The sequence below is a fragment of the Alosa sapidissima genome, chromosome 22 (genome assembly GCF_018492685.1).
Source record: "Alosa sapidissima isolate fAloSap1 chromosome 22, fAloSap1.pri, whole genome shotgun sequence".
NCBI lineage: Eukaryota > Metazoa > Chordata > Actinopteri > Clupeiformes > Clupeidae > Alosa > Alosa sapidissima.
The window spans coordinates 18,343,861-18,363,860 of record NC_055978.1 but is presented as its reverse complement, the minus strand read 5'-3'; the positions used below and the strand labels follow the sequence as shown (position 1 = coordinate 18,363,860).

Sequence of the window (20,000 nt, the reverse complement as noted above, 5' to 3'; positions counted from 1 at the left end):
GATGGATCCAGGTTGCTGAAAGTGAAGACTGGAATTTTTATTGGTAAGCACCCAAAACTAGAAAGTATATATTTCAATCACCTTTAAGACACCCAGTTGCATTTGAACACAAATAGAAAATATATTTGTATTTATATGTTTTTCAGGATGAGCATCCAGACCATTAGAAATGTATTTAGTGTGGATACCGGCTACCGCCTCTCAGATGAGCAGATGGTCAACCACTTCCCCAACCACTATGAATTGACAAGGAAGGACCTCATGATCAAGAACATCAAACGCTACAGGAAGGAACTGGAAAAGGAGGGGAGTCCTCTGGCAGAGAAGGATGAAAATGGAAAATACATCTTTCTAGGTGTGTGATTCAGGTTGACTAGTAATGTGTGTGTGACATTTTGCTTGTGCATTCATGTGGCACTATCTGTAATCTGTTAGCCTAGAAATCTAGATGCACCCTAGTGGCAGCAAATGTATTTTGCTGCCAGGGTAGTAATCTGTAACTAATAAAGTGTACGTAGTTTCTGTTAAGGAGTATTTGCTTGTCCTTTAGACACTGACAGGTTTTAAAAAAATGTGGGCTGAAACAATCCCCCCTTGTCTCCTTTGGCTTAGCTCTCCACACAACAGCTGATCTATTCTTTCCAGTATTCCACTGTTCATCCTCCTCATCCTCCTCTTTATCCTCTCTCTCTCTCTCTCAGATTTCGTCCCAGTGACGTTCATGCTCCCCGCGGACTACAACCTTTTTGTGGAGGAGTTCCGGAAGAGTCCGTCCAGCACGTGGATTATGAAGCCATGCGGCAAGGCACAGGGGAAAGGCATCTTCCTCATCAACAAACTCTCACAGATTAAGAAGTGGTCTCGGGACAGCAGAACGTCAACGTAAAAATCCTTCTTGCCCATAAACCCCCCCCACCCCTCACACACCCACCCACACACACACACACACACACACACACACACATACACACACACAATCAAAAATATTTCTTGTACTGTGTCCAGCTATAAGGTAACCTAGTAGGATCTTTAGGAGTACAAGCCATAGCAATGATTGGCCTTTACTGGCCAGGTGCCTTGGAGTCTGAGCTGTTTGCCTAGCATTTGCATTGAGCTAAAATATTAGCATACTACCTTCTTTCCTGGGTCCTGCAGCTGGATAATGCCCTGTGCCAGATATGCTAAGGCAACTTCAATTGTATTATGTTGCACTATTATATCATTTCATTTGGACATTGCAGGCCCTGTATTCTGAGATAGTCCTGTGGGAGAAGAATAACTTGTAACATGTGTGTCACAATAACATTAACAGACTGAGCTGGATGCCAGATGTTTCTGACCTCATCATTTGTCTGCTTGTCCTTCTCTGCTGTCCTCTTAGGTTCATGGCTGCATCAAGTGGCAAAGAGGCCTATGTCATTTCCCTGTACATTGATAATCCTCTATTGATTGGTGGAAAGAAGTTTGACCTGAGATTGTACGTGCTGGTCACTACGTACAGGCCTCTCAAGTGTTACATGTAAGTTAACAATGAAAACTAAAACAATTTAACAACAATTGAAGTCAATAGATACCTTTGAGGCTGCACAGTTCATTCAAGAATGTGAGCTTTTTTGCACAGGTATGATTCATATGAATGGAAATGGAATGGATTTGCTGAAGGTGATGCATAGATCTGATAACCTTTGAGTCAAGGTCATTACTAGGTCTCGGTCAATACTAGGTCATTCACAAACCCCCTAATCAGCTCCTGGTGTCTTGTCTTTGTTTGCAGGTATAAACTGGGATTCTGCAGGTTCTGCACAGTGAAATATACTCCCAGCACTAGTGAGCTGGACAACATGTTTGTGCACCTGACCAACGTGGCCATTCAGAAACATGGGGTATGTAATTAAACAACTTGAACTGTGCAGTAGCTCCACCTGAACTCACTCTCTCTCTGTGTCAGCAACTGTGTTCTAAGGCATCCTGAGTGTGTTACGTTAACCTACTTCTCTTTGTGTACCTTTTTTTTTTTTTAGGTAATTTCGCAATTAGTCATTCAGTCTTTTCTGGATGCCTTACAACTTAGGGCAGAGTATTTAGTGAAGGTCATAACAATGACATAATAATAGTAATGTACTAATTTTCTAAGCACTAGTATGCACTGCTGGAGTCACCAGCTATGCACAATGTAGTTCAGGTTGGATCATCATGAAAGAAAATCTTTCATAGCACCACAAATATATCCCCAAAAGATATCAGTTAGCATGTTAGCAAGTATTTACCCGTTCCTACTGTGCTGTTGTTGGAGTTTAGATAGTTAGCATTGTTAGAGTGCTAGTTTTAAACCAAAACCTAATACAGCTGCTTTAAGCTAAATATAACCTGCTTTGTGTGGACGCTCAGGATGATTATAATCACGTACACGGGGGCAAGTGGACAGTGAGCAATCTGCGTCTGTACTTGGAGAGCACCAGAGGGAAGGAGGTGACCAGCAGACTCTTTGACCAGATCCACTGGATCATGGTGCAGTCTCTGAAGGCAGTGGCCGTGAGTGGACAGTTGACATGTAGTCTGTTGTGCACACACACACACAAATACAAATCCAGCTGTTTATCCGATGAACCAGACTCTTTTTGAGTTTCTTCTTTTTTCAGTTCTTTCATTTCATTGTTCTTTTAGAGAAAAGGGAACCTTTAGTCATAGCTAAGTTTAGTTTCTCAGGAAGTCATGCCCCAAAATCTTTCAATTCCCACCCCACCCCTATTCTTGGTCTTTCCACCTCTCACACACTTTTTTCACTCTCACTTTTTCTTACTCTGTCTTCCTCTCTTTCTCTCTCTCTCTCTCTCTCTCTCTCTCTCTCTCTCACTTTCATTCTCTCTCTGCTTACAGCCTGTGATGAACAATGATAAGCACTGCTTCGAATGCTATGGATATGACATCATAATTGATGACAAACTGAAACCATGGCTTATTGAGGTAGGTGTGTTTTACACACACACACACACACACACACACACACACACACACACACGCCTATGAAGATTGTCTCCAAGTTTCAGTATTGGTCCCTGAGTAGGCCAGCACCTCAAGCACACAAAGATATATAGCCTACAGATATAGTTGTATATATAGTTAATAGCATTAGCTATAAACACCATGATATTTGCATCAGATACCCATTCTCAGTTTGCCTATATACTGTATATGCCCCTATTAAATAATCTGTAAATAAATAAATAGTAAGTACAGTAGTAGTTGATAAATTAGATATTTTATATAGATTTAGTAAACTCAAACTTATACACATACAGACACAAACACCACATCCCTGCTCCAGTGATGTTAACAGAGACAGAGTTGTGGTTCACTTGTTGTGTTGGTAGCGTTCTCTGTACTTCTCAGATGCATTTTATATGCATATTCTAGCAGTGAAACAAACAGCATGGCCTCTGCCAAGACAGATGCCCTTAAGGAAATGTTTCTGTGTCTGTGCACATGCACACATGCCTTTGCGTGTCTGTATATGTGTGCACCTTAAAACATGAGCTTGTGTACACAATCAGGTCACACACTGCAATTATCTGAATCTTTTTTCCTCATTGAGTATTGAATAGAATAGCCTTTATTCAAAGCCTCTATCTGTGTGTTTGTGTGTGTGCGTTCATGCGTGTGTGTGTGTGTGTGTGTGTGTGTGTGTGTGTGTGTGTGTGTGTGTGTGTGTGTGTGTGTGTGTGTGTGTGTGCGTGCTAGCAGTTTGGCTTGGCTGTTCTCTCTCTCTTGTCTCCTGAGGGTGGGTCAGTATTATCTCAGGGCTAAGAAGTCTATTCTGAGCAGAATGGCTTGCATTCCTCAGCCAGCCTGGAGTTAATGTGTAATAAGTCCTCATTGGCCTCGCTCCGCTATCAGCTACTCATATTGAAAGCATGCTAACGTAAATAGTGCAGCACAGCCCTATGGGTCATACAGGCCAAAGTGTAAGAGTTTTGCACATTCTTCTGTGTTATATTTGTTTGTTATCTTGATCTTACCTCATCTGTCCTCATCTGATATCTATAATCCATAATTCATGATTTTTACCATATTAACTAATTTGTTGGGAATATGTATTTCTGTAGTAGTACTAGCAGTAGTAGTGTGTCTGTTGTTGTCCCTGTTGTTGTCCCAAACAACTAGCACTAATATTAGTAATAATAATAGCAATAAAAGTATTTCAGAAAGTATCAAAGTATCTTATCATATATCATATCATATGATTATGGTTATGATTATGGAATTTAGCAGACGTTTATGTCTAAGGCGACTTACAAAATAAAACAATACAAAAGTTGAAAAAATTAACATCATTTATTTACAGTTTTTTCTCTGCCTGTTACTCTCTCTGTTGTGCATACCTCAGGTAAACGCCTCTCCTTCACTCACGTCCAGCACAGCCAATGATCGCATCCTCAAGTACAACTTGATCAACGACACACTCAACATAGTCACCCCCAACTCTGAAATTCCAGACTGCCGATGGAACCGAAGCCCGCCCAAGGAGGCGCTGGGGAATTACCAAGTCCTGTGAGTGACATTTCCCCTGCACCAATCATATCACGGACACCACCTGACTGAGCCCCCTCCCCTACCCCTTTTTCTATTTTGGGGATAGCCCACACAGGCCAAAATGTTTCCTTCGAGCCGGATTTGAACCAGCGACCTAAGGATGTCTGATTACACCACTACAGTCCTCCGCTCTACCAACTGAGCTATCGAAGGGCCTGAAGTCAATGAGTAATGGCAGGGTCATTAGAGTTGCACAAAAATCCGCTATATAAATAAAAGTGACTTGACATGACAGGGTCAGAATCCCAATGCTGCTGTAGGATTTAATGTAGAATAGGATTATGTGGATACAATGATCTAAAGAACAAATTAGAATATAAGTATGATATATTGCAAGATATAATAAAACAAATTCTTTCAGCCCCTCTCTGTACAAACAGATGTACGAAAAGACTGGTGGTACCAAAATATGGAAATACCTAATTTAATAAGCAAATCTTACAAAATAATATAATATAATCATGGTTATTGAACAGATTTGCAGTAGCTGGATTAACTGTCTCCACTGTCTCCTTTCCCTTCAGTCCCTTTTACTTCATGATGTGCATGTGTGCCTGATGCCTGTTCCTTTCCATCTCCTCACTGTCCTTCTCTCTCTCCCTCCCTCCCTGTCTTTTCTTCTTTTCACGGGGGGCAGATATGATGAGGAGCAGGCCTTGAGCGAAGGTGCGGACCGCGACCTCCGCAGCCGCTCGGGCCAGTCCCTGGGGTCAAAGGGCAGCCGGTCGAGCAGCGTGCGCCCCACCCCGGCCACCTGGAAGTGAAGTCACCGGTCGCCGACATTGGGCAAGCACCACCTGGCTTTCTCAAGAGAGCGAAAAAGAGAGTGAAAAAGAGAGAGAGATACATGGAGCAGGAGGACTAAGGGACCACACAGACTCTGGCCAGGCCTGACTATCGGACACCATACACACACATACACACATACACACACATACACACACCCTTCTGCACACATATCCACACAAAGTAATTTGCACAGTATGCATGAAATACATGACCGAATCAAATATACCGAAAGGAAGATGTGCATTGATGGATGGATGGATGGACGGACGGTAGTATTTGGAAGAGGGATAAGTGGAGAGTGACTTCTTGACCAAGTGAATGAATCGAAAGGAAATGGAAATCGAGCAAAGCTATTAATAAGGTCCCGTCATGCATGAAAGGATACTGCCTCTAAGTGACATGAGGGAACAATCACCTGATCTAGAAACAGACCTTTTACACTGTAGACCCAATTTCAGTTCCTCTGCAGTATATGTACTGTATGTCTTCTTTGAGTGTACCTTCCGTTGGGAAGTTGGCCAGAGCATTTCTCAAATGCACCTCTGTGTCCTGATAGTGTTTAGTATTCTTCAATGTCTGTTGTCGACCACACAGTGCATTAGAGAGAAATAAAGTATTTCTCTGTAACAGTGCATTGTAGAGGATCAGCAAGGAAAATTGGCTCCTTAGCCAAACATTCTTACATAACTTCATTTTTCTCAATTCTAACTGAGCTCATTGGTGGACCAAGGCTGCTGCTATTATTTTTGATGTCGCTCCCTGGCTTGTGAAATGTTTGTGCAAAGCAATCTTCCTGACTTTTAAGTTTTAGTTATCACAAGGTCAAGCCCTCAGGGGTTGACCTAAACAGGTTGTATCACCGTTTCTATGCCAACCCAGCACATTTACAGCTTCTTTACATGTCTCCATAGTGATGACCTTGAGCAGCAGTTCAGAATTTGGCCAAGGGGGTCCTGTTTGTGGCAAGTGGGATTATAGAGCACTGCAATTAAACATTCTTTGGTGTGTGCCCCCATACAGTATACCCAGCTTAACTCTTTTCACACCTCAGCCACTAGTGTCCTGATAGTTATACTGTCAGAGTGTCAGAGAAAAGTTGGATTTTTTATGTTGGCCAATAGAATAACAACTTAGGCTATTTTGTACTGACGGTGCTGACTTTGTGTAATGAGTATTTTTGTTAATCAACGCAAAGACTACTACCGCATGGTGTGTGGTTGGAGTTTCACGACAAGAAAGTTACTTCAATGTTTTAATTGCGTTTTATGTGAAATGCTATCACAATCCTTGCTTCCACTGTTGAAATCAAAATTGTATGTAAATACTGAATTACAGAGACCTTTCAAAGGACTTTTTAAAATTATATTTAAACAATCGCATATTGCACAAGACTGTCAAGCATGAAAAGAAATTAAATGACTCATTAAACGTTGTAGTTTTTTGGGAGTTGGGTGAAGTTTAATATTTAGCCTACTCAGTCAAGCTCACTGTGTAGGCGAGGTCTAGCCTATGTATGGAATGATACATGAACCTATTCTATTCTCATTACTGTATGGGTTCTAATTCTGTAATGTGTGGCAAAGCCGACGCAAATAGCAGCACGCCGTCCCCACCACACTCAACTCTCCCTTTTCAAGTGTCTGTACAAAACCATTGTTTCTTTCGAGCTATTAAAATCAAGAGAATAGGGCAGTTTAGTATGGCAGTTTTATTTGATAAAGGAAGAAACCCACATCTAAAATAACCACCAGGGGGAAACGTCATCTGTCAATAATGAAATCACTTGACCATGCACATGAAATGATTACGGGATGGGACAACCAAATGTTACTTTGTCTGCGGTAAAAAATCACAAAAAAGAAACAATGTAGCCTATAGCCTGGTTGGTCATACTAAATAAAGCAGGTGAACTTATAGATTATAGCAACTCCAAATTGAGCATCTTAAGGCTATATTGCTTATAGGTCCTTGTATTTATTAGGCATATGCTTGATCTCAATGATACCAAAATATAACATATTTACACGTCTACTAGGCTACTACAAGACAAAACTACAAGCAGAAAGTTTGTTTGATTTAGGCTGTGGGGGATGTGACGTTGGAGAGGCGCGCCTCCCCTGGTCATTTGTCGACTGAGGAGTGCGGCTAAGAGGAAAAAACCTGGAGAAGAGAGAACCAACATTTTCTTCAGCCCTCTTTAATTTATCAATTCCATCCCCCCTGAATTGGAAATAAACTCGTCAAGGTAAAGTAACGTTTGCGTTTCTCTAGATCTTTCGATCGTTCAGAGTTTGCTGGGTAACCGAAGCCACTTTACTTTGCATCAGTCTTGCAGTCGGAGGCAGTCCCCAGGTCTATGAGGCTGGTTGGTAACTCGCAACTCGTGTGTGATTTGACACTGCGGCTCAGACCATTTTCACCTGGGACGTCAGATTTTCTAATGTTTCTTAAAATGTGTGACGTTATACTGATTTTGTAAATTAGTAATTTAGGGCTAATCCTCAGTCAAATTAGCAGTTGTACAGTTGAGCAGTTGTGAATGAATAGCGGATTGTTTAAAGTAAGTTTGGTCTCCAGATGGTTTTAATCTTACCTAGCTATGTTAGCTAACTAACGTTAACGTTATGTTAAATCATGGGGCATGGGGTATTTTTCCATTGGCTGCACAACAATCCAGTGTTTTGTAAGCCACGTTCACCTTAATACGTTGTAATTTCCCCCCTATATAAATTGACGTAGGGCTATGTTGGCTCTGACATTTTAGCCAGCTGCTTAGCTTGCTACCCCTAGCTTCGTTGTTGCAGTTTGCTTCTTGTGCAACCCAAAACCTAATGTTAGTCAACCTTGCCTGATTAGCCGTGGACAGTGTGTTTTATGTATAGAAAAAATAGTTGATCTGGTGATCAGTGACACGTCGCTTCGATGAAGCTCTAAAGTCCAGACTTTAATCAATAGGATAGAATTGATCTTGGATAGACTACACGCCGTTGCCTCTAACTTATGCGGAAAATGCCTATGCAAGACTAACGTCAGTAGGGTTTTCATCGAGGAAGGGCGGGGTTGGGTTCCTTGTAGCCAAAGTGAAGTTATCTGTCTATCAGCAAGTGCCCGTACCTCACAAGTTAAATTGACAAAATGGGTTTAACTTGATCTATTTCTGAGTTAATGTCGTTGCATCTGAGTGGAAAAGCTGAGGGTAACACTGTCCAGTCTGTGTTCTTCCAACATGTTGGCTAGTATTTCATTGTACTTTACTTGAGAGCTTTTGGCTAGCACTAGATTAACTAATAGAAAATTCACTTGACACAAGTTTTGCCCGATGCAAGACGCATGTTTATCCTAGCCTGGCTCCTCCCGCCTGTTGGTTCCAGTTAAGTTTTCGCTGAAAATATTTCGTTTAGGTCTGGTGGATATTCCAAGGACATGGTTTAGCGACAAACCTGGGTAAGTTAACTCAGAGTAAGTGCTAAACCTACTAATAGAAGAGCTGTATGGCTTCATTGAGCCATTAGGCTCTTTTTGTAGGAGGTTTACCACTTACTCTGAGTTAACTTATACCAGGTTTGTCACTAAACCACGTACTTGGAATAAGCTTACCCCCCAGGTTATACCAGGCGGTGTTTGCCGAGACATGTGATTTCTTTTCACCTGGCATAATAATAATGTAGTGGAAGTATGGAATGGATTTAACTAATTACTTTGATGGCCACCCTTACTTCTAATTCAGTCAATTGTTGCCATATGATGACAGTGTGACAGTCATTACCTTGTGAAGGTGCAGTGTGATTTTAATCTAAATTTGTGAGTTGTTGGGGGGGGGGGGGGGGGGGTTAAACCTGTGATAAGATATAAAGATAAAGGCAATGGGCCCTCTCTGTGCTGTTTGCCAGGTTTAAGTCCATTGATACAGCAAGTGTTCTGCTTAAGGTTACCATGTTGGCCCTTGTCCAAGTTGGCTGTGGCAAAGAGTTAACAAGTGTGAAAAACTGGAGCTGAGGCTGTAGTGAAAGCTCAGAGTCAGAGGCAGTCCCTGGTTCCTGCTTTTGTTGGCAGAGGAGGCCCAGTCCCATGTGCTGCCTGCAACCTGGGGGAACCACAGGAAGCGGCCAGGAGACACAACGCTTGCTTTTCCCGTGCTTATGGAACACCCCCCGTTTCCCCCCATTATGAGGCCACAGGGTCTCTCTCTCTCTCTCTCTCTCTCTCTCTCTCTCTCTCTCTCTCTCTCTCTCTCTCTCTCTCTCTCTCTCTCTCTCTCTCTCTCTCTCTCTCTCTCTCTCTCTCTCTCTGTGTATACGTGTGTGTATATATATATATATATATATATATATATATATATATATATATATTTATCTCTTTATCACACACACACACACACACAGTCTCTTAGTCTCTCTCTCTCTCTCACACACACACTCTCACTCATATGCACTCAGACATTCTCTTTTTTTCATACACACACTCTCTCTCTCTGTCTCCTCCCTCTTGTCATCATCTGTGGAACACACAGGAACTGTAACGCCATTGTTTAAAATAAAGTGTTTCGCTAGAGGGTTACCAGAGGTTATAGCTGAGTTTGATCGTAAGATAGAAGTCATCCGTACCTGCAGCTGTTGCAGCGCGAATGGATATGAAACGCTGGTTCTGCCTGCAGCGTCAACTGTGGCTGCCACTGTAGCCCAGCCAGTTAGAGTGAAGCATTGATGGCACACAGCTGTTAAGCTGTAATCAGGGAATGGTATGTAAACTCTCATGGAAAGAAAAGCATGAAATTACGCACAGTTCCCACTGCAAGCAACTCTGGAGCTTCTAACAGGCGAGAAAGGGAAGTGCAAACAAATTGTGTAACCATGGAAACCATTTAAGGCTGCACACGCAACAATGTGATTGAGAGAAACCAGCAACTTGAGGATGTTAGGAGAAAATCGGCGTGTTGTGCCCATTGTGTCAAAGTGTTGAGTAGGAATTGGTTGATGCAGGAGCTGGTCTCCAGTTTGTTCTCACACATCAGCTGTCTTTTTCAGTGTGGTGATGCAAGTGTTGGTGCTGAGAACCAGTTTTGGATGTGCTTAGTATGTCATGAGAATTCAAGGAACTCGACAGTTAGCGATAAATGGTCCTCTATAGTATTGTATGCTGTTTCCCTCTCAGACTGAAAAGTGCATCCAGACTGTGTCAGCAGTTGTTGACATTAACTTTGACAAGCAGTCTAACAGGATTCATATGATTTTATAGGAGCCCCTCAAGTTCTTGTGATCTCTCTCTCTCTCTCTCTCTCTCTCTCTCTCTCTCTCTCTCTCTCTCCCCCTCCCTCTCTCTCTCTGTCCCTGACCCAATTTGATTCCTCCTCCCCCCTCCCTGTGTAAACTTTGGCACCTGAGGCCTAATATGCGATAAGAGTTTCATAGGATGACGCTACTCTGCTCGGCTGGCTTTCCAATTACATAACTGTACTCCTTTGTTGTTTGACGGCCGTATCCGTGGCAACGGGGGTTCTCTGGAAAGTCACTGGTGAGGGCAGGCTCGCCCGCCTGCTCTCCAGACCCTCTTAGATGGAAGCTATGCGGATCTCACACACCAGCTGAAGGAAGAACTGGTCACACACACACACACATCTGTGACCAGTTCTTCCTTCAGCTGGTGTGTGAGATCACGCTTGTGTGTGTGTGTGTGTGTGTGTGTGTCACCTTGGTGACCGACCGGATGTTGCCACACATTAATTTGGTGAAGGCTAATGTTTACCCATGTTTGGGAGGGAAGCCTGACATTTACTGTCTGCTGACAGGAGGCTGGAGGAGACACTGAGTGAGTCTGCATGGAGTAATGCAGATTGGAGCTTAATGCCAGCTGATGAGAGAGAACCTCTGGTGACTTCCTCCTCAGACTTGTGTGTGGGGGTGTGTTGGATTGGAGAACGTACTAATGCTTTCAGATTTTGTCCTCATAGCTCTCCATCTTTACTTTATTTGTGATGGTTTTCTCATGGTTTAGGAGGATTGAGAAGGACTGTAACGAGATAGTGTTCTTTCATGGACGTGCCTGTGCGTGTCTGTTTTTGTTTTTGTTCATAGTGTGTGTTTGTGTGTCTGTGTGTGTTTTAATGGTGGGTGGATCACATGTTGTGGTTCTCTAAGCTGTCTGTGGGCCTGTAACCAGAGGGTTTCGCAGGCTGTCATTGTCACACTGCCTGTGGTCTGACCTAGTAGGCTTCGACCCCCTCTAATGACAGAGGAGACATCTGCACTCAACACCTCTCACGCTCACAGCTGTGTGTGTGTGTGTGTGTCTGACTGACTGACTGTGTTGTCGCCTGTTTGTTCACTAATGTGGTCATGACGATTAATATGCTGTCTAGTGTACTAGACCGATGGAAACTTGGAGGCTTGTTTTGAGTTGTTGGGGTGGGGGGGGGTTGGATTTTTTTGATCAAGTTTGGCTCGTTGGGAAAATTAACGTCTTCAGGGTCTTATGTTGGCGTAATGGAACAAACCCAAGGAAATGCCTGTGACAGTCTTAGAAAAAAACGTCTGCTTCAGAAACAGATCACAGATCAAGAACCATAAAGTGAAAAAAATGGACCGAGTGATTGAAACGATACAGAGAGAGACACACAGAAAGAGAGAGGGACATTGACAGAATATTAGAGAAAGGACGAGAGAGGGGGATGGTCAGAAAGATAGAGAGAGTGGGAAAGGGAGAGAGTAAAATATGGAAAAGGTCACAGACGTCTCAGGCCTCGTCCCTGGAGTGGCTTTTAAAGAAAACAACTCTTCTGCCCCCCTCATGAAACCTCCACATGCTCGCCGTCTCGGGGGACATCACCACTCCAACTTCTGGAGCTCCTTCTCTGTCCTCTCTCTCTCTCTCTCTCTCTCTCTCTCTCTCTCTCTCTCTCTCTCTCTCTCTCTCTCTCTCTCTCTCTCTCTCTCTCTCTCTCTCTCTCTCTCATTTCTCTATCTCTCTCTCTCATTTCTCTATCTCTCTCTCTCTCTGTCTCTCTCTCTCTCTCTCTCTCTCTCTATCATTTCTCTATCTGCCCTCATCTCCTCTCCTTTCAGGCAGGAGAAAGAAGATTAACAGGAGAGTGTGCTGTATTCCAGTGGCTGGCTCTCAGTCTTATAGAGTAAGGGAATCGTGTGTGTGTGTGCGTGCGTGTGTGTGTGTGTGCGTGCGTGCGTGCAGGCTCATTTGGTAGGCTATATCTTGTGTCAGGGAGTGAGTGATTGGGCACTGGGAGTCTCTCGCTGCCCAGATAAGCCCAGCACAGAAACATGAGCACACAGGAGAGAGTCTTGGCCCATTACATATGACATCACTCATGTGTTTCTAGGCAAACGGTGACCTTATCATGGCTTCCATATGTAATACATATGTGTACCTCTCTCTCTCTCACCCCACACACACACACACTGCTGTATTGGTCTCTGTTTTCATCAAAGCATGCACACACATAGCCTACACACACTCACACCTTAAAGTAGCCTACCTAAAGTAAACCTCCTTCCAGTGCGATGGACACACGGGTATCTTTCTCTCTCTGCCCTTGTGGAGACAGTGCTCTCCTGCCCACCTCCATACTGGTTGTCCAGTAGACCTTTGAAGCTGCTGTCGCGGTTTCATCACTATGTCCAGGGTTTGTGTGTTTGTGTGTCAGTGAGAGTGGGTGAATGAGGCAGAGTGCGTATTGTTTATTCAACACATTCTTTCAATTCTGGCGTAATCGGCTTAGCTCTGTTATCTCCCAGTCCTCTTTTAAAGAGTAGTTATGGAGATAGTAGCTCAGCTGTTGCTATAGTTGTGTGTTATGGTTCACGTGTGTGTGTGTGTGTGTGTCTGTCCTGTGTTCTGTGTGTCTGGGACTTTGGACCCAGCACTGGCTGTCCCTCCTCTGTGGGAGTTTTTCGACCGACAGAGAACTCTTTCTTCAACCGGTTCCGTTCAGAATTCTTTGCACCTTAGTGCTATGTAGTGAACCAGCCCACATTTCCACCAGTTTTGAACCAAACCAAGGGTGTGTCATCAACAGTGGGTGTTGCATGCAAAACAAAAGTTAATGAGATGCATTAATGGGAGAATGATATGAACAGTTGTCCCGTAAAAACGGCAGAAATTACCAGTCTAAAATGCTAGTTAACGTCTGCAGTGTAATGCTAGTTGACTAGTTTTAAAACTCATGCTTTTAGCCTTCTCCCCTCTGAACGTTAAAGTGACAAGTCCACACCGATTCGCAGGAAAAACCATCTATTTTCTGGTTCAAGCTTTGAACCAAGGTGCCATGTTCCGAACCGTTTATTGTTTGGTCGCAATGCTCCACATGGAATGATACCTGCTCTCTGTCGGTGGAAAAAGGCCATCAGTGTGGTAGTGTCCATGTTGCATCAGAGGAGGAACCTCCCTTGATTTCCACTCGCCCACTCTTATATCACGTTATCCAGATCTCATGTCAGCTCCCTCAACTCCCACTCTGTCCATCTACTCTTTATTAGTGTGTGGTGTGTGTGTGTTATTGTTTGATTTGGAGGATCCAGGGAAAGTGTGGGCAGTTTGAATTTCACAAATATAACTTCTGAATATCACAGATGTGCTCATTTGGAGTGCCCCTAAAACTCTTCAGTTCTGCTTCTCAGGATGATACGCCTATTAGGGCAAAGAGGAACTGACAAACTCATCTGTCAGGTGTTCCCTCACTTCCGGAGGCCACACACACACACACACACATACCTTTGCTATCTCTCTCGCTGCCTGTCTGTCTGGCTCTTTCATGTGATGATGACGCTTTCTCTGTTTCTCCATCTATATTATGTAGTACATTCTCTCTCCGTCGTCCTTGCTCATACAGTCAGTCCCTTCCTATCTCTGCCTGCCTGCCTGCCTATCTGGAGGGATGAAAGGTCATGTAAACAGATAGCTGAGCTTCAGCTGAAGGCCTCTTGCGTATTCTGTACCGCCATTCAACAGGACAGAGCGGCCTCAGTAGATTTTGGCTTGTTTTTGGTCATTGCAATCAGCTGATATCACCCCTCCCCTCCCACTCCACTGCTCTCCACACAAACAAACAAACAAACAAAGGCACAGCAGAGCATTCCAGGTGCTTGTCGCCGTGCTCCGTGTTCCGTTGTTTCCACGGCAGCGATTGTTGAGGGCCCCAGAAAAGAACACAGAAGGGGCTGTCCGCTGCAAATGTCCGCTTCAAATACAAGGCTTGCATGTGTGTCCACAAAAGTCAGGCACATTGGAAAGACACACGGGGCCTCCAGTGGCCCAGACACAAAGCCTGAACATGCCTACAGGCCCTCCACCCATGTTGTTGCTGTTGCTGCATTTGGAAGCAGTAAACACTCACTGTTCCCTTAGTTTAGGAAGTGCTGGCAGCTATGGAGTCAGCTGAACTTCTGGCACATGATTGATATAGCAAAGTCAGCAGAGCAGGGGGGAGTCCTCACAAACACTGTGTTCAGCTGGAGATTAATTAAATGACCTCATATCAGTGCTGCGTTAACACTGGGTGCTTTATTGTCTCGTGTATGTTTTGCAATACACAAGACAATAAAGCACTTTTGTTTGTTTAGGTTTGTGCTTTGTGGAGTGTGAGTGTGTGTGTGTGTGTGTGTGTATGTGTGGTCACACATGTTGATGGGCGGCAGGGCAGTCTTGCTGAGTGTGTGAGGGAGGCATCCAGAGAGCTTAGGGGAGCAGCAGGCTGTGTGCTGACTAAAGTTGCAGCAGCCAGAAGTGCTGAGGCAGCTCACCTGAGAGACCAGACACAAAAACACACACACACTCTCTCTCTCACCACCTCACACACACATTGTACACTGCACCCCCCCTTTAGGCACATTACACACACACACTCCTACAGTATGCACACACACACACACACACACACACACACACACACACACACACACACACATTTTTTCTGCTGCTGAATTGCTGGCCTGGATCCTGAGCAGCAAACCTCCTGACCCTACTGTGGATATAAACAACCCATACAGCGGAAATGGATCCTGTGCCCTTAGTGTGTGTGTGCGAGGGAAGGAGACCTAGAGAAAGATTGAGTGTGTGTGTGTGAGGGGGAGAGAGAGAGAGAGAGAGAGAGAGAGTGTGAGAGAGCCTGCAGAGCTGTATGAATGTGAAGCTGGAAAAGCCCAAAAGTAGTTTTCTGCCAGGCCGCTGTGAATGCGGCTCTTGTTCGGGGGGTGGAAGTCACCAATAATAGTTGCTCTATCATCTCCCCTCTGTGTGTGTGTGTGTGTTTGTGTGTGTGTCTGCCATGGAGTAGAGTGCAGCGTTAACCTATATATCCTCTTACTGTAAGGAGGCTGCAGCAGCAGTGATCAGAGAGCCTTAAGAAGGGCCCAGACGGCCAGATCTCCCCCGTAATCTCCCAGAGTCCCCAAAACTCAACAGAAGGCTGCGGAGATCCCCCCACTTAGGGCTCTCCCATACCAACACTCCGTTAAAGTGGCTCGCCACAGCCATGGGGTACAGGCAGAGTGAAGCGAACCTCATGATTTAATAATTTATTACACTACTACTACTGCTGCTGCTACTACTACTACTACTACTACTACTACTACTACTACTACTACTACCTCGAAGAAGTCAACACACCAGCATAGGGACTGGCAACTGTTCAGTTTATGGTAGACACTTAGCTGTCACAACATTAAACCATTCATTAACATAGTAATAATAATGGCAATAATGGTATCAACAGTGCCCTTGTAAATCACATACCAGATGGTTTTGTCTGAAGTCACTAGTGAAGCACCAGTGGGTTAAGATAAACAGCTTGTCAAGAGAAGTAAATTATCAAAATTGATGTCCATAGCAGGACTATAATTATAGGCTGTAACTTAAGCTATAGTTATAGGCTGTAGTGGTGTCAGTGCTTGTGTTGAATTGAAGCGAGCTTTTGGATTTTCACTGGAGCGGTTCTCTCCAGCTGCGCACGCAGAGGAAAGTTGGAGTGGGGCAGGGCCCGGAGGGTCAGCCGTTTTAAGGCATTAACTCTCTAGGGAAGGGATGAGCACCATGGACGCACCGGGGGGCAAGAGAAGGAGGATGAGGAGGGATGGGGAACAAGAGTGACAGATGGAGGGGAGGAGAGGGGGATGGATGGATAAAAAGAAAGAAGGAGAGAGAGAGAGTTAAAGGGGGGAGAGGAGTGACAGAGAAGGCTCTGTGTGTGGTGTTCAGCTGTGTGACACCACAACAGGGAGCGGAAACGTCCTCCGCAGAGTTTTTGTGCTCCAAGTGGAGTGTTTAGTCAGTCACACACACACACACACACACACACACACCATCGACCCAGTCCACTCCGCTCGCTCTGTAAATCTTTCACTCGTCACACACATTAACGTTCACACAAACTCTGCACACACCACTTGACTCTTCCCCTGCCTTTCTGTAAACAAATTCTGTTTCCACACACTCACACATACCACGTACACTCATGTCAACTCATGAACCTTTCCTGTAAATTCTTTCGTCCTTTCCAAATACACACACACTCACCAGGTGTGTACACTGTTAAAACTGCAGTGTTTGAGCTTCTTGAGTCAGCGTTCAGTAAAACAGGATTGTGTGTGTGTGTGTGTGTGTGTGTGTGTGTGTGTGTGTGTGTGTGTGTGCACACTGATCAGCTCTGTATTGAGAAATGTCTGTGGAATGTGGGGAGGATGATTGAGTTGCCAGGATGCTGTTTTCTGAGAACAGCGATAACAGAGGCTCACGTTTCTCATTCAAATGCATTTTCCCTTGTCAGTTGCGGCTGTTTGTGCAGGGCTCCTGACCTAATTTCCTATCTTTTAGTATGTATTCTAACATATAGTCCTATGAGATTGCCCCTATTATTATTATTATTATTATTATTATTATTATTATTATTATTTATTTTATTATTTTTATTATTTTTAATTTTTATTATTTTTATTTTAATGCCATTTCTTAGAGTGCATTGCTTCCTCTGACCCAAACAGTGGTTTATGAATGAGCACCACTCTTTATCTCACAAAGACAGGCTGAAATCTACGTGGTGTGTTGAAATTATGAAGTTCCTATTGGCATGGTTAACAGAGTTTTGTGTGTGTGTGTGTGTGTGTACGCTTGTCATAGCCTACAGCCATCTGAGTCAGAGTCAGATGTGTGTGACTATCTGGTTTCCAAGGTTACAAGCCACTTGCGCTCTCAACAAAGTGTGCGGACAAACCGAGCACAACGAAAAACAATACGGCTGTGAAATCTCTTCCTCCTCTCTCCCTCTCTCGCTCGCTCATTTAATGGCTCAACACACGTGTGTGTGTGTGTGTGCATGCATGTACTGTACGTACGTGTGTGTGTGTGTGTGTGTGTGTCTGGCATGAGCTTCTAAATGGTGGAAAGTATGAGTATTCCCGCTGTAGCGTGGCGGTGCCTGTGGAGTGGGCCCCTGGCGACGGGCCGGCAGGATAAAGCCGCTTTAGAGGTCCTGCTGGACCAAGGGTCACGGCACCGCTGAGAATGGCAGGAATTTTCATCAGAAAGTGTGTGTGTGTGTGTGTGTGTGTGTGTGTGTGTGTGGGGGTGGGGGTGGGGGTGGGGGGGGAGTGAGGAAGCAGGAGCGTAAGGAGGCATAAGAGATGGGAGAGAGAAAAAGATGGAGAGAGGAGAAGAAAGCAGGATTGTTAGGGGCAGTGAGAGAGAGTGAGCAGGAAGAGAGGAAGGAGCATAGTAGGAGAGAGAGGGGGGGGGGGGGGGGGTACGTGAGACTATTAAGAGTCCGAGTGGAATATCTCACACACTTGTGGGTCAAATGTAACACCAAGCTGGACTTGCATCATCAATTTGTGTCCCAAATTGACACCAAGATCTAACCATCCTACTAGCACTAGGGTTTATGCAGTGATACAGTTCTGACTGTGATGACATAATTAAGTTGGGATTTGGTGATGATTACTGCAGTAATGTATTATATTTGGTGATGATTATGGTAATGTATTATATTTGGTGGTGATTACTGTGGTAATGTATTGTATTGTATTTGGTGATGATTATGGTAATGTATTATATTTGGTGGTGATTACTGTGGTAATGTATTGTATTTGGCGATGATTATGGTAATGTATTATATTTGGTGGTGATTACTGTGGTAATGTATTGTATTTGGCGATGATTATGGTAATGTATTATATTTGGTGGTGATTACTGTGGTAATGTATTGTATTTGTTAATGTATTACATGTGGTGTTGGTGATTAATACTAACTGTGACCTTGTTCTTTGTGTTTCAGAGGACAGTGGGCAGAGAGGGAAGCAGCCATGTCTGGCACATATAATGACTCCTTGACCGATGTCTCCAGTGACAGCTTTTGGGAGGTACTGTATCACACACACACACACACATTCGTCAAACCTCATCACATAGCTGCTCACTTCATTTAATACCATTAATATCCTTTACCTGCACAATGCTCACTCTCATTCAGAAACTCACAGATTGAAGGCTCTGACTCTTTATGTTTGCACTCTCTAGAATGGCCTCACCTTCACACTCAAGTCAAGAATGTTTGCTTTTGATTTAGCTGACTAGTGTGTGCTTAAACTATCTGGAGTGTGCTTAAAAAGACAAATTCGTTTGAATTGTGTGTAATGCACTAGAGTTTGTGAGGATAAATGAAGTGGCACCTCTTTAGCTTAATTAGACACAACAAGTCATACTACATGGCCTCAGAATATTAATGGGTGTACGTTCTGAGGGCTACAGGCCTGTTAAGGCCTGGCTACTGTTTAAACTCGGGGTCAAGGGAATGTAGCACAGGTCAGGCTTACCGAGTTAGATGGTAAATTGAGAGTCTGGGAGAGGAAATGGTGTTAGCAGTGTCATTCGGCCTTCATCCTTGGATGGGAGTGATAGCAAAGCCGGGCCAATCCCTTGAAACAATGTGTATCTGTGTCTGTAAAGCTCTGACCAATATGCTCAGCCAGGCGTTGGTATTCTGGTCGCGATGTCCGTTGTATTGCTTTTGTACTTTCTTGGTGATTTGAGATTCAAGACTTTGTTGCCATAGAACTTAATGCATGACATGCATATACAGCACGTGTGTGTGTGTGTGTGTGTGTGTGTGTGTGTGTGTGTTAAATGGAATGCATGTATGTAGCACTTTTCTTCTCCTCTGAGCACTCAGCACTTTACAGACCAATTGCTCACATCCACATCGGGAGCTGTTTGGGGTTCAGCGTCATCTACCTGAGCCACGTGTGTGGTGGCGCGCGCGCGTGTGTGTGTGTGTGTGTGTGTGTGTGTGGTGGCGGCTGTGTGTGTGTGTGTGTGTGTGGTGGCGGCTGCGTGTGTGTGGTGGCTAACCTATGCACCCTTTGTGTAATGACCAGGTGGGAAACTACAAACGTACAGTGCGGCGTGTTGATGATGGCAACCGGCTGTGCAATGACCTGATGAACTGCATCCATGAGCGGGCGCGCATCGAGAAGGCCTACGCCCAGCAGCTGACCGAGTGGTCCAAGCGGTGGAGACAGCTTATTGATAAAGGTACATACACACACATATACATACTCACTCACACACACATATATACATACATACTCTCACACACACACACACATATATATATATATATATAT

General features: G+C 44.2%; 2 protein-coding genes and 1 non-coding gene across 9 annotated transcripts in view; 2 read left to right on the top strand and 1 right to left on the bottom strand.

Moving 5' to 3' along the window:
• The window catches only part of ttll1 (tubulin tyrosine ligase-like family, member 1), a 7,528-nt gene extending 735 nt beyond the window's left edge, over window positions 1–6,793 (top strand). The window contains exons 2-10 of the mRNA XM_042078693.1: window positions 1–43; window positions 147–355; window positions 702–882; window positions 1,382–1,519; window positions 1,775–1,883; window positions 2,389–2,532; window positions 2,878–2,964; window positions 4,385–4,548; window positions 5,228–6,793. The exon at window positions 1–43 is cut by the window's left edge and continues 84 nt beyond it. Of these exons, the coding sequence (XP_041934627.1) occupies window positions 1–43; window positions 147–355; window positions 702–882; window positions 1,382–1,519; window positions 1,775–1,883; window positions 2,389–2,532; window positions 2,878–2,964; window positions 4,385–4,548; window positions 5,228–5,354 (1,202 nt within the window). The 3' untranslated portion in view covers window positions 5,355–6,793. The remainder of the gene's footprint in view (window positions 44–146; window positions 356–701; window positions 883–1,381; window positions 1,520–1,774; window positions 1,884–2,388; window positions 2,533–2,877; window positions 2,965–4,384; window positions 4,549–5,227) is intronic.
• trnay-gua lies at window positions 4,657–4,743 on the bottom strand. Its single transcript is given in 2 exon segments — window positions 4,657–4,692; window positions 4,707–4,743. It is a non-coding gene; the product is annotated as a tRNA-Tyr (tRNA).
• Window positions 6,794–7,471: 678 nt separating the features above from the next.
• Window positions 7,472–20,000, top strand: part of pacsin2 (protein kinase C and casein kinase substrate in neurons 2) — a 28,748-nt gene continuing 16,219 nt past the window's right edge. For 5 of the 7 annotated variants that reach the window (XM_042078692.1, XM_042078690.1, XM_042078691.1 and 2 more), the window contains exons 1-3: window positions 7,472–7,624; window positions 18,653–18,737; window positions 19,752–19,908. In XM_042078692.1, the coding sequence (XP_041934626.1) occupies window positions 18,681–18,737; window positions 19,752–19,908 (214 nt within the window). In that variant the 5' untranslated portion in view covers window positions 7,472–7,624; window positions 18,653–18,680. Of the gene's footprint in view, window positions 7,625–7,725; window positions 7,745–7,920; window positions 7,940–18,652; window positions 18,738–19,751; window positions 19,909–20,000 lie in introns of those variants that run through there. The other 2 variants (XM_042078687.1, XM_042078688.1) reach the window with 2 other exon arrangements.